The sequence below is a fragment of the Rhipicephalus sanguineus genome, chromosome 1 (assembly GCF_013339695.2).
Source record: "Rhipicephalus sanguineus isolate Rsan-2018 chromosome 1, BIME_Rsan_1.4, whole genome shotgun sequence".
Classification (NCBI taxonomy): domain Eukaryota; kingdom Metazoa; phylum Arthropoda; class Arachnida; order Ixodida; family Ixodidae; genus Rhipicephalus; species Rhipicephalus sanguineus.
The window spans coordinates 65,902,439-65,916,551 of record NC_051176.1 but is presented as its reverse complement, the minus strand read 5'-3'; the positions used below and the strand labels follow the sequence as shown (position 1 = coordinate 65,916,551).

The window sequence follows — 14,113 nt, the reverse complement described above, 5'->3', positions numbered from 1 at the left end:
TCGGCTATTTGGCTATCCATGAACACCAAACGAGTAATCCCGGCCGCGGCAGCTGCATTTTCAATGGAGGCAAAAATGTTTGAGGCACGTGTACTTAGATTTAGGTGCACGTTAAAGAAACCCAGATGGTTGAAATTTCCGGAGCCCTCCACTACGGCGTCCCTCATAATAATATCGGGGTTTTGGAACGTTAAACCCCAGATATTATTAAAACACCAAAAGGGTACAGCTCAAAAGAACGACGAAAACAGAAGAGGGAAGCAGCGGACATGCGCTACTAAGAACTGTTTATTTCAGTCACACTCACAGAGTTTAAATACACACTGGGATGGCGTTGCGCATGCGCAACGTCGCGTTGGAAACAAGAAAATAATAAACATAATAAAGATATAAATATGCGATAGTGCCTGCAGTATATCAGATGAAACAGATGGCTGCGCATGTCAAAAGGAGCTCCGCAGGAATTGATATTCGGAAGCATGCTTGGAGATCGAAACCTAATAATAATAGTAATAATATCTGTGGTTTAACGTCCCAAAACCACGATATGGTTATGGGAGACACCGTAGTGGAGGGCTCCGGAAATTTCGACCACCTGGGGTTCTTAAACGTGCACCTAAATCTAAGTATACGGGCCTAAAACATTTTCACCTCTATTTAAAATGCAGCCGCTGCGTCCGGGATTCGATCACGCGCCCTTCGGGTCAGCACTCGAGCGCCATAACCACTAGACCACTTAAACAGCGATTCCGAATAAAGCCGAGATGAACAGCTCTTGCTTTTGCCCAGTAACTTGGTACCACGGAAAATCGCCTCACGCCCACATGCAGAGATGTTGGTTGGTTGGACGGCGATGTGGGCAACTAAGTGCACATACATGCCGTCTTTCTATTGACGCGATAGCGTTAAAGAGCTCGTTTCGCAGAAATTCTGGTATCGGCGTCGTTGGTTGTCAGCGAAAAATCAGCGTTGTCCGTTAGTGAAAGTTCGAGATATGTGCAGAAAGAAATTATAAAGAAATTGTAAAAAAAAAATTTTCGGCTCGAGTGGGAATCGAATCCAGGAGTTCTGCGGGGCCATCAGGTGTTCTACCACAGAGCCACGCTCACGCTCGAAATTGCTTATGAAAAAAAAAAAAAAAAACACTGTACGAACGTTGTGCAATGCGAAAAGTGCCAATAACACATGTAACATTGCGTTGCAAAAGCGTCAAATCACACCACGATTCAAGACATGTGATTTGCGCAATGAGTGGTTGGCTAAATGGTCCATCAATTACGAAGCGCACAGGAATAATCAATTATCGTGATCAGCAACAGCATCAACAACGTGTGCAGCTGCGCAGGTGCGCGTGTTGCCTTACGGACCTGTAGTGGGCACTTCGTAACTGCACTTGCAGTGGGCATTCCAGCATAGTTTGAAAGGGCCGATTTACAGGCGCACATGTCGTTCCTTTCTTCACGGCACGGTTCAGGTGTCCACCCAGAAGCGACGCCAGGCTAGCGATTGAGAAGGCGGTGCTAACAGGGTCCAATTACGCTATCGCGTTCTACTCTTCAAGGCGAAGCTCGAGCGTCCTCTAATTTTTCTTGCATTTAGTGCGTGCTCCTTAAGTCGGCCACTGATGCATCTTTCTGACTGGCCGATGTAAACTTCTCACACGACATGGGAATGCAGTAAACAACTCCAACAGAGCATTCAACGAAAGGGTTTGCATGCCTGATGCCGCATCCTCGTTTGCTTTGAACGCAAATTCGAGGGCAAAGTTTTTGCAGCTTATTAGGGGCAAAAAAAAAAAATCCAGTGGCACTTCATGTCTGCTTGCCACCTCCTTGAGACCATGCGAGAAAGTGTGCTCGTATGGGATGACCACTGGCCTCCCCTTCAAACCCAGAGCCCCCACCCTTTCTGCTCAATGTTTGACTCTTTGCAAGAGCGACTCGGTGACTGCTGCAATGACCTTCGAAGGGAAGCCTGCCGCCAAATGGCGGGTCGCTTGCCAATCAAAGCTCTCCTGCATGCGATGAGGGCACGACGTTCCGAGAGCTGATTTCATGCACTGCGCAATAATTCCCCTTTTTATGAGCTTACAGTGGGCTGAGTCGAAAGGCAACAGCTCATTCTTGGCACGGGGAGAATGCGCCCAGCATACATGATGTGCGTGGAATAACAGGTTTAAATCCAAAAATTGCAACTCATTAGAGTTCGGGATCTCGTGCGTAACAACAAGCCCTCTTCCGAAACGACTAAAACATCTAAAATGTCTGACACAGTGTTCGCCGAAGACAAATCACAGTGCTTGGTTAAAAGTACTAAAATCCATCGACATATCTAAACACTTTTCAACCACGCCTCCCCATTAAAATTAGCGTGCAAGGAAAAATCAGTACCTGATAGAAAAGTTTCGCATAAAACGGGAGCTCAACATGCTCCACTTCACACGCCTTGCCGTTGCAAATAAGATTGCCCGCCAAAAACAGTAAAAGCGACACTGAGATAACATTCGAGCAAAGTTATGTAATTGTCGGTGGAAAGTCCGGTGTAATTTCGGAAATCACACTCGCCATTTGTTTCAATGCAGGACTTGACTGCCCCTGCAAGTTTGTCTTGAGGGACAGAATAATCAAGGTCTTCGATATCCACCGAAAAGGCGATTCCTATACCTCTGCTGGATTGAATATACTCGGCAACCTCATTCAAATTCTTGACGCGAAAACGATCATCAACATTAAGCTTCCTCAATTTCTGCAGCAGAAACTGGCTCACACTGCCTTGTCAAGCCCCTCCCTTACTCATAACGGTTCTAAAAGGTGATCGAGGGCAGAGCGTGGTCAGTGGTCATGCTATACGTGCACACTTTGTCGCATGGTCTCAAGAAGGTGGCAAACAGACATGAAGGGCCTCTGGTTATTTCTGCCCCTAATAGGCTGCAAAAACCTTGCCTTCGGATATGCGTTCAAGGCACACGAGCATGCAGCATCAGACATGCAATACCTTTGCGTTAAATGCTCTGTTGGTGTACTTACTCCATTCCCATGTCGTGTGGTAAATTGTACATCGGCCACTCGAAAAGATACCTCAATGACCGACTGAGGGAGCATGCCCTAATTGCAAAAAAAAAAAGAAAAATTCAAGGCAGCTTTGCACTAGTAGTGCCAAGCCTGAAGGAAGTGCGTGGCTGGGCGGCCTCTTTGTTTCTCTTTTTTATATTTCTTGTTTATTTATATTTCTTTATTTCTCTCTCTATATATATATTTCTTTTTTATTTCTCGCTCCTTCCAGCTTTCTTCCCTTTCTTTTTCTCGCTTGCTCTTGCTTTCTATCTCTTTCTGTATCTGTCTGTATATTTCTCTCTTTCTGTCTTTCTTTCTGTTTCTGTTTTTCTTCCCTTTCTTTCTCTCTTTCTTTTTATATGCTATGCTTTACTCTCTCCCCACCTCCTTTCCCTCCTCCTCACACTCACATCTCTCATTGTGACCTTCACTTCCCTTTTTCGCCCTCTTGCTATACTGTACTATACAAGGCTATGTTATGCTCTGCTAGCGTGCCTGGATAGCCGAGTGGTTATGATGCTCGCCTTCGGGTCGTGGGTACGGGTATTCGAATCCCGCATCGTCAAGAAATTTTGTTCCGTAAGAATATCTCTCGTTCTTTTTTTTTTTTTGTCTCTATTTCTTTCTCTCTCTGTACTCGTTCTCTCACCCATCAGAATTATTGCAGGCCACGCCAGACAAATCGGCGCACTTGTTCTGGGAGCGAATCAGAAGATGAAGAGGACGAAGAGGAAGAAGAGGATGAAGGGAGCGCGTGCCGGTTTATGATGATGATAATTTCTGTTCACCCGTCATGGACCCATTCTCGGCTTAAACAGTTCCTTTGCTAAAAAGCAAAATGACAAGTATGCGCATTTAGTCGCGCACATCTCTGCATGTGAATGTGAGCCGATTTTCCGTGGTAACAAGTTACTGGGCAAAAGCACGAGCTGTTCATCACGGCTTGCTCTGGAATCGTTCTTTAACAGGAAGGAGGATGGTGTGTGCATAAGTGAGGCTTCGATCTCCTTGCGTGCTTCCGAATATCAATTTCTGCATGGCTTCTTTTGACATGCGCAGTTGTTATACTGCGGGTACTATTACATATTTATATTTTTATTATATTTTTTTTGTTTTCAACGCGATGTTGCGTATGCGCAACGCCATGCCAATGTGTATTAAACTCGGTGAGTGTGACTCAAATAAACAGTTGTTAGTAGCGCCTGTTCGCTGCCTACCTTTCCTGTGTTCCTCGTTTTTTTGTCGTTTTTTTTTAGCTATACCCTTTAGTGTCTATGGATTTAAGAAAGTTGGTATTGATTCGAGCAGCTATTGTAACTTGAAAGGAAAATTAATACCGGCTATTGTAATTTGAGAGCGAGACTAGCAGGCCTCATCAGATCCAATGTTTTTATAATATGAAAGTTGGCTTAAGCTGCTGAAAACATAATTCATTCGAAGACTATGCAAGCCTTATGCAAGAGAAGTTCTGGTTCAATGTAGTTAACACAGTGCATCCGCAGACTAGCAATCTAGACACATTGAGGCACACACAGAGAGAGCGGGGCGGCGCATCGCACGAGTGTCACAACGACCACTCTGGTTCTACCTTGCAACCCAGTCTCAGCAGGGGCATAGCCGGAAATTTTTCCGGGGGGGGGGGGGGGGGGGGGGTTCAACCATACTTAATGTATGTTCGTGCCTACGTTTGTATGTGTGCGTGTATATATACGCAAGCCAAATTGACAAATCTCGGGGGGGGGGGGGGTTGAACCCTCCAACCATCCCCTTCGCTACGCCCCTGAGTCTCATATACCATAGCCGCTCACACAATCATGCATGATACAATGCGCGCTCGTGGCTATTGCGTTAAAAGAAATACAAATAGATTAATTGTAAATATTAGGGTGCAACTGCTGATTAAATGCAATTTCTTGCAAGAAAGGTCACAAGAAGAGCTTTGATTACACCATCCGCTATGCTTTTTGTTCTGTGATTGTATACTACAGCTTGCCGGTGAGTCACCCTCCCAGCACGCCACCAGCGTAACTGCACCCGTCTCATTCCACACCCCTCATAGCACTTGTAGTCTCAAATATTCTTCCATTAAACCGATACGTCGACCCAAGCAAGTAATGACAGCGTCACCCCTCGACATCAATGATCGCCGCGCTTTATTGAAACTAAGCGCAGCGACTTCTTTTGCCGAGATGCGGCGCTGTGTTTAAGCGGGTGAAGTGGAGAAAGAGCTTTGCTGGAGTCAACGACCCTCTTAACAGTGAAGTCGCACAGTGAATAGCTGCGCTAGTTCGTTTTCGTTCATCTTTAGGCTGCGCCAACGAAGCTCGGCACTTGCACGATTTCTGAAAAATTGACTCAGGAAAAATTTCGACGTAGCAACACATCTGAGACAAAGAGAAAATGAAAGAGTGCCCATGAACGTGAATACAACAGTTTTATTTTCTTCTGTAAACATTTATACTTTTGTACAAAAACGGGGATGTGGGAGAAGAAATGAAAAATAACAGTCTTAGGTGATGCTTATTGTACAGCAGGGAGAGCCGAAACATTCGTCTCTTATAAAGCAAACAATGCAACTTTTGGCTTATAGTACACAAATCAAGGTAACCAAAAATACGGATGCGTTCGCGCTATTCGGAGTTCAGAGTGAGTTGCTTTGGTAGACAAAAGAAAAACTGCAAAAAATAACAGTCAGATACCAGAACTGCCAGCCCTAATATAAACACAGAAACGCTACATGCGCTAGGTGAAAAGTCTACCAGAAGATCAGGTGTCCACATGCACTTCACCTATCAATGTGTCGTCCATTTTTGTCTTCTAATTCTGCAGCTAAATATAAATACATTCAGCCTCATACGCACCTAGAAATATTATTTCTGTCCCTGAATTAGAAATGACTCACATGACACTAACGAACAACAAGCGCATTCATATGACGCAGTCACAATGCGAACTTAACTAGAGGTCAACGTCTCCTATTTAACATTGTAGAAACTCAAAGCAAAAAAGTGTCACTAAGTAAAAAGAAAGGTCAACAAGTAAACAAACAAATACTCGAGGAATGCCAGTAACGACTGAGTTTTTGCTGCAGGAAGTGTAACAGATTTGAGATGTTGTTACAGAGGAACTTTTCGTTATCTACATCTCATCTGCGATTCGCTGGTGTATTCGTTATCGTTGGCATTCGTTAGAGCGTGCAACGCGATAATGAACCTCTACAGCACTGTAGGCAACATCACGAAACACGTCGACAGCGTGTCTTGTTGAATGGGACAACGCCGACGCTGCTATGAATGAAGTTCGGTTCTCAAACCCAGACTTCATGGTTACGTCGCGAACTTTTAGGCATGTGGAAACGTTGTGCTGTGGGTGGCACTTTGTAGAGTTGGCGAACGGTGAAAGAACACACTCATGTGGGAGATATACGCGTGAGCTAACTTATGCTTTCTTTTCTTTTGTCCATTGATAGACAAAGCGTTTGGAAAAACGACAGAAATTTTTTTGTGCGAATGCCAAAAAGCCAGACACACAAGCTTACCGCTCTTCTGTATGCTTGTTTAAAAGGCGTCCTTGTGTGCCATTGCCAGAAAATCTCCAGCACAACCATAAGTATCATCACAGGAATATCGAGGTTATGTTCTGGTCATGATTATAAAAAAAGATAAGGGCGAAATGACGCTCACCCCCATTTAAACAATATTAGAAATCACTATAAGCTAAAGTGAAGGGCTTCGGCATACGTGGCGAAAATGCTAACGCAGATGTGGCATTCTGATGTCAATTCACCACAAAGTGCAAATGATAACGTACATAGGATCTTACGCTAAATGCGTCCCGGCACTATGGTATGGGACCTTCTATATCGTAACCGAATCTGAGGCACGGTATCGTTCTCCATGCCCTTTGTGTACATTGGTGAGCTCGTGGACAGACTACAACCTCTAGAGTACGGTATTTGGGGGATGAGCCTCTTTCAAGATCAAAAATAGCAGTTAATTTAGAACTGCCATAAACAGAGAGTAAAGAAGCCCGTTTAACATATGCTGGAATAATTTTCCATAGGGCTGCCGTTCGCCGTGAAGAACACAATTGTAAGAGCACAAGAATTGACAAATACTTGAAAGAGGCTCGGTGCGTCCCGCTGCACTGGAAAGACGAAATGCCCAAGGCCTACTCCGACAGAACGGCACAGTAAATGTGCTCTGCGCTAGGCTCGGATTTCAGTTCGAGGCCTCCTCGAAGTGAAATCCGATCCCAGTTTCCCCCGTCTCGGCACTCGCTCAGTAGTCGTTGACGTACAGGTATGCCTCGGCCTTCTGGTCTCCCTCTGGCTCTGCCGTGGCGTGTTGGACTGGCTGCGCTTGCGACCCGTACGCACCCGGCAGGAGTGCGCAGATCTTCAGCCTGCCGTCCGCCGTGAGATTAGACGTGATGCTTTCGACATCGACGCCGTCGGGCAGCGAGATTTCGCGGTGGGTCTCCTTGGTGCAGCCGGCACGCTGGCGCTTGCAGTGCACAAGGAGGCGGCCGTCGATGGCCTTGACCGTAATCTCCTCGGGCTCGTACTCGTGCACGTCGACTTCCATGAGGAGCTTGTTGTGTTCGTCCACAGTGGTCTTGACTTCGCGGAAGGCCTTCTCGAAGGACGGGAACGTCGGAGCCGGCACGATGTCGCGGAAAAAGTCGTCGAAGTCGTCGAAGCCGTATAGTAGGCGCGACCTCATGGGAAACCGGTTGAACATCGTGCTCAGCTCGCGGCGCAGGTCGTGTTCTGGCCGCGCTGCGGCTCGCTCCAAGACTTGCTGAACGTGGCGGCGTACTTCGGTCCTGTATGACTCTTGCGGCACGCTCTGCAGTGAGTGGATCGGAATGACGATTTCGCTGCGCGCCATCGGAGACTCGGGCGCTTCTCGTCGGGACCAAGGCGATCTGTCCATGGCGAAGCGGCACCCCTCTTGGGGTATTTATGGACGAGTGAGGCTCTCTCGCGTCGCTGTGCGTGCTCGCGGGCAACCCCCCGGCGAGATCTGGCGTGCCGCAACGGCGTCCAGAACTTTCGCTCTACTGCGAAACGAAGGGTAAAGTGAAGACGGAGCCCCCTCTAAATTCCTTCTCGCCTTCCACCAGCTACGTCACGGCTACCAGAGCACGCGGTCTAAGTATAGAAAGCGCAACGTCTAGATGTGAGCCGCGGCCTGACGAGTGGCATCTGGCAAGATCTAGAACCGTCCACGAGGACACCGGTGGCGCCCTCCGTTGCGTCTTCAGCTAAATTCACTGGAAACTGCAGGGTGCGTCAGGAGGGCGTTACGGCGCCTGACGTCACAAGAAGAAATTGCACGTTCGCGGAACGGCTAACAGCTGTCGCGAGGAGCGTTTACGAACGGCACGAATGGGCCCAGCCAGGTGGTGCGGTGGGTCTGCAAGCAGTTAACCGATACGCCCGACCAACATTTATTTCTTGATTATAACGTGATCTTACGATCAGCGTATGTTTACTATTGCAACGGTACGGCAGCGGGGAAAGAACGTAACGTAATTTCCAGAATTATCGTTGTTGGCTAATATCAGGAACTTGGCACCAGACTTACGTATTCAATCTACGTGCGTCCGCGCTAAGGTTTGTAAAGCAGTGCGCAATCAAATTATTGCAACGGGCACTGATTCACACGGTGCGTCAGCAGAGAGCTGATGACGTATTGCAGGAATGCGTACGTCAACGATTTTTTTTAGCTCGTTTGTCATACAATGGCAACTACTGAAAATTCACAAACGTGATTTTATTCATTTCGGACTAGCAATATTTGAATCATTAGATTGGTCAGTCTTGTTTTACGTATATAGAGAACTATATTTCGCACTATGTAAAATGTTGCTGCACACAGTTGCACTTGTTGTCGTCACATCGATCATGAAAGCAATAAGGTTTTGGAATTATAAGGCTCGTTCATTTTTTATCAGCCACACCCATTGAATGCAATCGCACTTAGCTAAGGACAAGTGAAACACTACGCTACTGCTGATGTTTTGATGCGACAGCTTTTCACTTGCAGTGTAATAACGGATGTGTATGTAGAGTTTTTGACTAGTCCACATCGTCATCCGCCTGTCATATCAATGATATATGCATGAATCAAATAGTAGTTCACATTTTTTAAAGGCTTTGCAACACTGCACACCGGCTTCCGAATTAACACTTGAAGGCTTCAAGCCGGTACTTCCACTTTTTTTGATCCGTGCGATTTATACTCATCATTGGAATCCAAACGGTGTTTTGAATACCTGTTTATTTGTTTTTCGCAACCAAAAATACCTGTTCTGAGCGCCATAATATCATATAGACCTCGCAGTGTACACATTTTCATGAAGCGCCCCGTAAAATCCATGACATTTACAATTATATATGATAGCCGTGGACACGGTAGGTTCATCGGTTCCTGAGGTAATTTGATTTCAATTAGAAAAAATATGTGGCGATAATTTGTTGATTGAAACGCTTACTTTTATTGTTCATAAATCACGCATTTTTGCGGTGTGAATGTCATGAAATACGTGAACGTAACCGAACAAATTTTATGCTGAGTTATATTTACAAGTAAAAAAAAAACGTACGTTCGAGGAACCTGAGCGCAATATGAAAGATCCTGTTAGAGGAACCACGCACTCACTCGAAACATGCATTGAGTAAAAAAAAAAAAAAAAAGCTACACACGTATGCGCGTTTTATGTGCCAACCAGTTTTTTTTTTTTTTTACAGGAGAGCTGTTATGGTCGATGTTTACCGAATGTCGTAGATAGAAAATTATCATCATCATTAACTGGCACGTGCTCAATGACCACCCAAGTATTCTGTACAGATGGTTAGCTAGAGAAGCTGAAACGTGCCCACAAGCTCTGCTGCGTCCCAGCCTTGCGCTACTTGGTGCAAGATGCGCAATTTTTTTCCTGTAGCGTATCTGTTGCTTCGCTCATCGTTCTGGTTATCACCATCCTTAACAGCCGTAGATACCACTTCACAAGAATTTAATTCCACGTGGTGCAAGGGATGAGAGTCTCATCACCAAAGTTTTCCCAGCTGGAATATTTGCGCACATCTGTACAAAAGTAATTTATGTGTTTATCGCTCAAGTTACAGAAGGTTTCGTGGTCAAGACTACTCATTGCCAAGTTTTTTTACTACACATTTCAATGATAGTATGCGTGTAAACCAGGGCGTGCGGTCGATCTATCTAGCCGATAATGCTCGAAGTAAGACGGCGTGTCTTCGGTGGCGGAACATCATTTGACGTAATTTCATTATGCCACATGGGCTCCTCGCTATATTCGTCCTGCTGGCGGCGACAGCTGCTGGCCGCTACAGGTCACACGATTCGCTCGGCGGCGACATAAGTTTATCCTTGCTCATTCTTATTTCCTTCATGTCACATGGTGTCCCGTCGCCTTCTATTCTGGACCTACCCCGTCGTCACAGCCGGCGTCACGTCACCCTGACGCACTGTCCACTAGAGCTGCCTGCCGAGTGGCACGGAGGGTTTCAGATTCCAGCCGGGCGCGCGCCAAAATTAGGGGAGCCGAGTTTTTTGGCAGTAGTGGTCTTTTGGAGAGAAGCAAATACGACTATTTCGCTCGTTCTGAGGATTGACGTGATTTTTGCGCTTTTCACGGGCTCGAGCGCGCGTGTAGGACATGGCCTAATTAGGCGAACGTCGTGTGTACACAGGCAGTGAATTTATTTCTGTGGCAGCTCACAGCCAGATGGCCCCGACCATACACGTCCGTTTTGCTGCTGTCACCGTGAGCGATACCTCGGGGCGAATGGTTGCGATGAAAGCAATGCGAATTACTCGTTGTGAAGATTCCACACACCAAAGGTACGGAAATCCAGAAGAGTTGACGTTGATTAATGGTTCTACTAGCATCACTTAGTGTCTGAAAGCTTAGGCAAATTTCGCCGGTATTAACAAAAACTATTTGTGCTGGAATAGCCTGTTCCATGAAATTCCAGAAAATGCCGGTGTTAGAGGTATTATCAGCGTAAGTGGTCACCAAAGGCAAAGAGAACTGGCGAACGAGAAATTTTGGGAATTCTGTCTTTTTTTAAATATGTTATACCATGTCACTTTCCAAATCGTGATGCCACAGTAACTGCAAATCTACTTTAGTGTCCGTGGAGATCGTAATCCGTTGCCCTGCCGCGAAAACGCAAACTGATAGCGCTACATTATTATTGGTATTACTTTCGCCGCTGACGTCACGCAGGGCCAAAAGTGTTACTTGTAGCAAAGTGCGGCTGTCCACGATTTTTAACCAGCGTAATTACATAAATTACCACCATCTACATCCACATCGTAAGCTCTGTTGTTAAAACGGCGTTGAATTACAACGATGCCGAAATAGTGTTGTCGTTGCAACTTCGTTAGAACTTACCTGAACTTAGGTTTCCCAGGCGAAAGTCCGAATTATTGCTGTATTAGAAAAAAAAAGACGCATTCTGGACTTGGTGTTCAGCGTATACAATAAATGCAATGCATTACAGAGCTTAAAATGTTTTCGCAAGGAGCGAAGGAGACCAGCTCTGTGCAGCTGGCGACATGGAAGACAACTTGTACACGCATGAAAGCAGGTAGCAATTCTTGGCATGGGTAATAAAAGGTTGTATTCTAATGCTATCCGATTTTTTTCTTCGTCAGCGACTTGAGAGGCGCTGAGCCTACGTCGTCAGCTCGATCAGTTCGTCATAAGCATTGAATGATAAAAAGGAAATTAGAACAAAGAAATTAAATTCTTACATTTTACGAGCCCTAGGTTAGACTGAAGAAATGAAATCACCAACGTGACAGATGGTAAGAGACATCGCAACACCAAACAGCATGATTTGCACTTTTTTGTACATTTTTTTTTTACAGATGACAATCGTGAATATTTTAAGTACGCCTCAATCTTATGCGCTTTTCGCTCAATGGAATTAGCTAGACGAACTCTTGAACCACAGTGGCCAAAGCAACCGTTAAAATATCGAGATTTCCTTCGTAAAGTGACAGTGCGGTTTGCAATTAACTCGCGGGATAGCAGTCAGCATTGAACTCAGCGCAACACCCGACACCGTTGCCGGTTGCCCTAGACAGAGGAACAGACACACACTGTCGAGCAGTAAATAAACAACTTCATTGCTCGCAGACTGGGCGCGAGTGTACATTGACGTACAAAAGAAACAACGATTAATGGCAGCCACAATAATGAACGCAATACGCCAGAGAACAACAACAAAAAAAAACCAGATGATTTAGCGCAATGGCGACGACGGAAGCAGAAGCTTCTGTTGCCGCTATTGAGCTTCTACCCTCCACCTTTTGGTGGCGAGCTTAATACAAAGTCGATCCCGGTTGTCTAGAGCGTACACAGAACTCATTTGTAGAGACTAGAAAGACTCGTGACAAAGGTAACCGGAAAGATTAGGCGCGAAGTTTTTTTTGAGCGTCCCTTTTCTCCAATTATGGGCGAAATTTTTGCATCACTGTCGTTTCGATGGTCCACGGCCACGGAGACCGAGGCAGATCAAAGCAATGTTCTCTGGGCGATCGACGTCTCCCTCCTCGTTGTTCATCGGTCGACGGCCTTGGCTCCCGCGCCGAAGTTGTCGCGGCTCACGCTGCGCTCGATATCGCAGCGCACGGGGATTAGGTACTCGATGCCCTGGCTCTTCTCTACAGGCAGTGGGATCTGCACGATGAGCTTGTTCTCGGGCGTCAGCTTGCAGGCGATTTTCTCGACATCAACGCCCTCGGGCAGCACCACGTTCCTCTTGAGCTCGCGCCTGACGGTCGTGTCGCCCTCGGTCTTCTCGTTGAAGGCGCGGATGGTCATGTTGCGGCCAACGGCCTTCAGCGAGATGTCGTCTGCCTTGAAGCCCTCGACGTCGAGCTCGACGGAGATCTTGTCCTTGTCGTCACTGGGCAGCACCTTGACCTCCTTGACGATACTCTCCTGGCGCTCAGGCCTCGGTGGTCCGCCGCTAGAAGGGAGCAGCTTGTGCTCGGGGAACATGTCGTCCAAGTAGCGCATGCAGTCCGGGAACTCCTTGGCGAACTCGTCCATCTGGCGCCGCACGTCGGCGGCGGTGGAGCCCTCGAACACCCGGTGGACCTTCTTCACCTCGGTGCGGGTCTGGGTCGTGGCGCTCGACATGTTGGCGGCGACGAAGGAGCTTCACGTAAGTGCTTGCACGGCACCGATATATAGCGCGGGGAACGGACGTCTGGAGTCGACTGCGCGCAGGTCTCGAGTAGTGGCGGTAGGCTGCACGTTCTGAGGTCGGTCGCGAGGAGATATATGTCTTGGCTCGTTGGCCGTTCCTCTCTTCCTTTTTTTCCTTTCCCTCTCTTTTTCTTTTTTTTGCTTTCTCTCGAGGACTTGCTCACCCACCGAAAGCTTTGGCAGGCCAGAGTGTGCAGCTTGCCCCTAGGCGCGCGGTGGTTTCAGTTTTATATATAGCATTACCGGCGCCGAAAGGAGGTGGGAGGGCGGCCCGCGGCGGGTCGCTTCCAAAAAAGCCGGCACACCCTCGCAACTTTGCACGCTTTTCCTTGCTTTCCTTGTATTTTGACGACCGAGAACCTCGGCCGTTACTTCATCTCCGCGCCTGCAGCAGCCATCTTGAACACCGGCGGAAGGTGGCGAACAACACAATAATAAGCTCTTCTCGCTGCCCCAGGCGTAACAGCCGTGTCATCGCTGTGACGTCATGAGCCGCTCGCTAGCTCGCATAGCCGCGACGGGAGTGGAAAGCGGGTCGTTCGGCGCACATGAGTCATGGGCGTCGCTTCGAACCATGGCGGCGAGAGACGTATGGGCCCAGTTATGAGAGCGCCCTCGCTAGACATGTCCCGCTTTTGTTGTCTCCTTGTCAACGCCTTGATTTACGCCACAGTGCCGAATTTTTTTCTCGGTGTCGTCTCGTCGTTCATGAGGTGTAGCATGCGAGCCAGTCAGCCGAAACGCGTGTGCAATAAAGCTGGCTTCTCTATTTTATTTTTTCTGCAGCGATTGAGTGGCGAACAGTT

General features: G+C 47.1%; 2 protein-coding genes across 2 annotated transcripts; both read right to left on the bottom strand.

The window, feature by feature from the left end:
• Nucleotides 1-5,476: 5,476 nt before the first annotated feature.
• LOC119392469 (heat shock protein hsp-16.2) lies at nucleotides 5,477-8,114 on the bottom strand. The gene has a single exon (XM_037659690.2). The coding sequence runs from the start codon at nucleotides 7,988-7,990 to the stop codon at nucleotides 7,334-7,336; it is 657 nt and encodes a 218-aa protein (XP_037515618.1). The 5' UTR covers nucleotides 7,991-8,114; the 3' UTR covers nucleotides 5,477-7,333.
• A 4,082-nt stretch (nucleotides 8,115-12,196) lies between these two features.
• LOC119392485 (major egg antigen) lies at nucleotides 12,197-13,436 on the bottom strand. Its single transcript, XM_049414590.1, has one exon. The coding sequence runs from the start codon at nucleotides 13,236-13,238 to the stop codon at nucleotides 12,654-12,656; it is 585 nt and encodes a 194-aa protein (XP_049270547.1). The 5' UTR covers nucleotides 13,239-13,436; the 3' UTR covers nucleotides 12,197-12,653.
• Between the last annotated feature and the right edge of the window lie 677 nt (nucleotides 13,437-14,113).

What these genes read in the sequence shown, in the direction of transcription:
- LOC119392469 (XM_037659690.2), bottom strand. Translation starts at nt 7,990, where the DNA reads ATGGACAGATCGCCTTGGTCCCGACGAGAAGCGCCCGAGTCTCCGATG.
- LOC119392485 (XM_049414590.1), bottom strand. Translation starts at nt 13,238, where the DNA reads ATGTCGAGCGCCACGACCCAGACCCGCACCGAGGTGAAGAAGGTCCAC.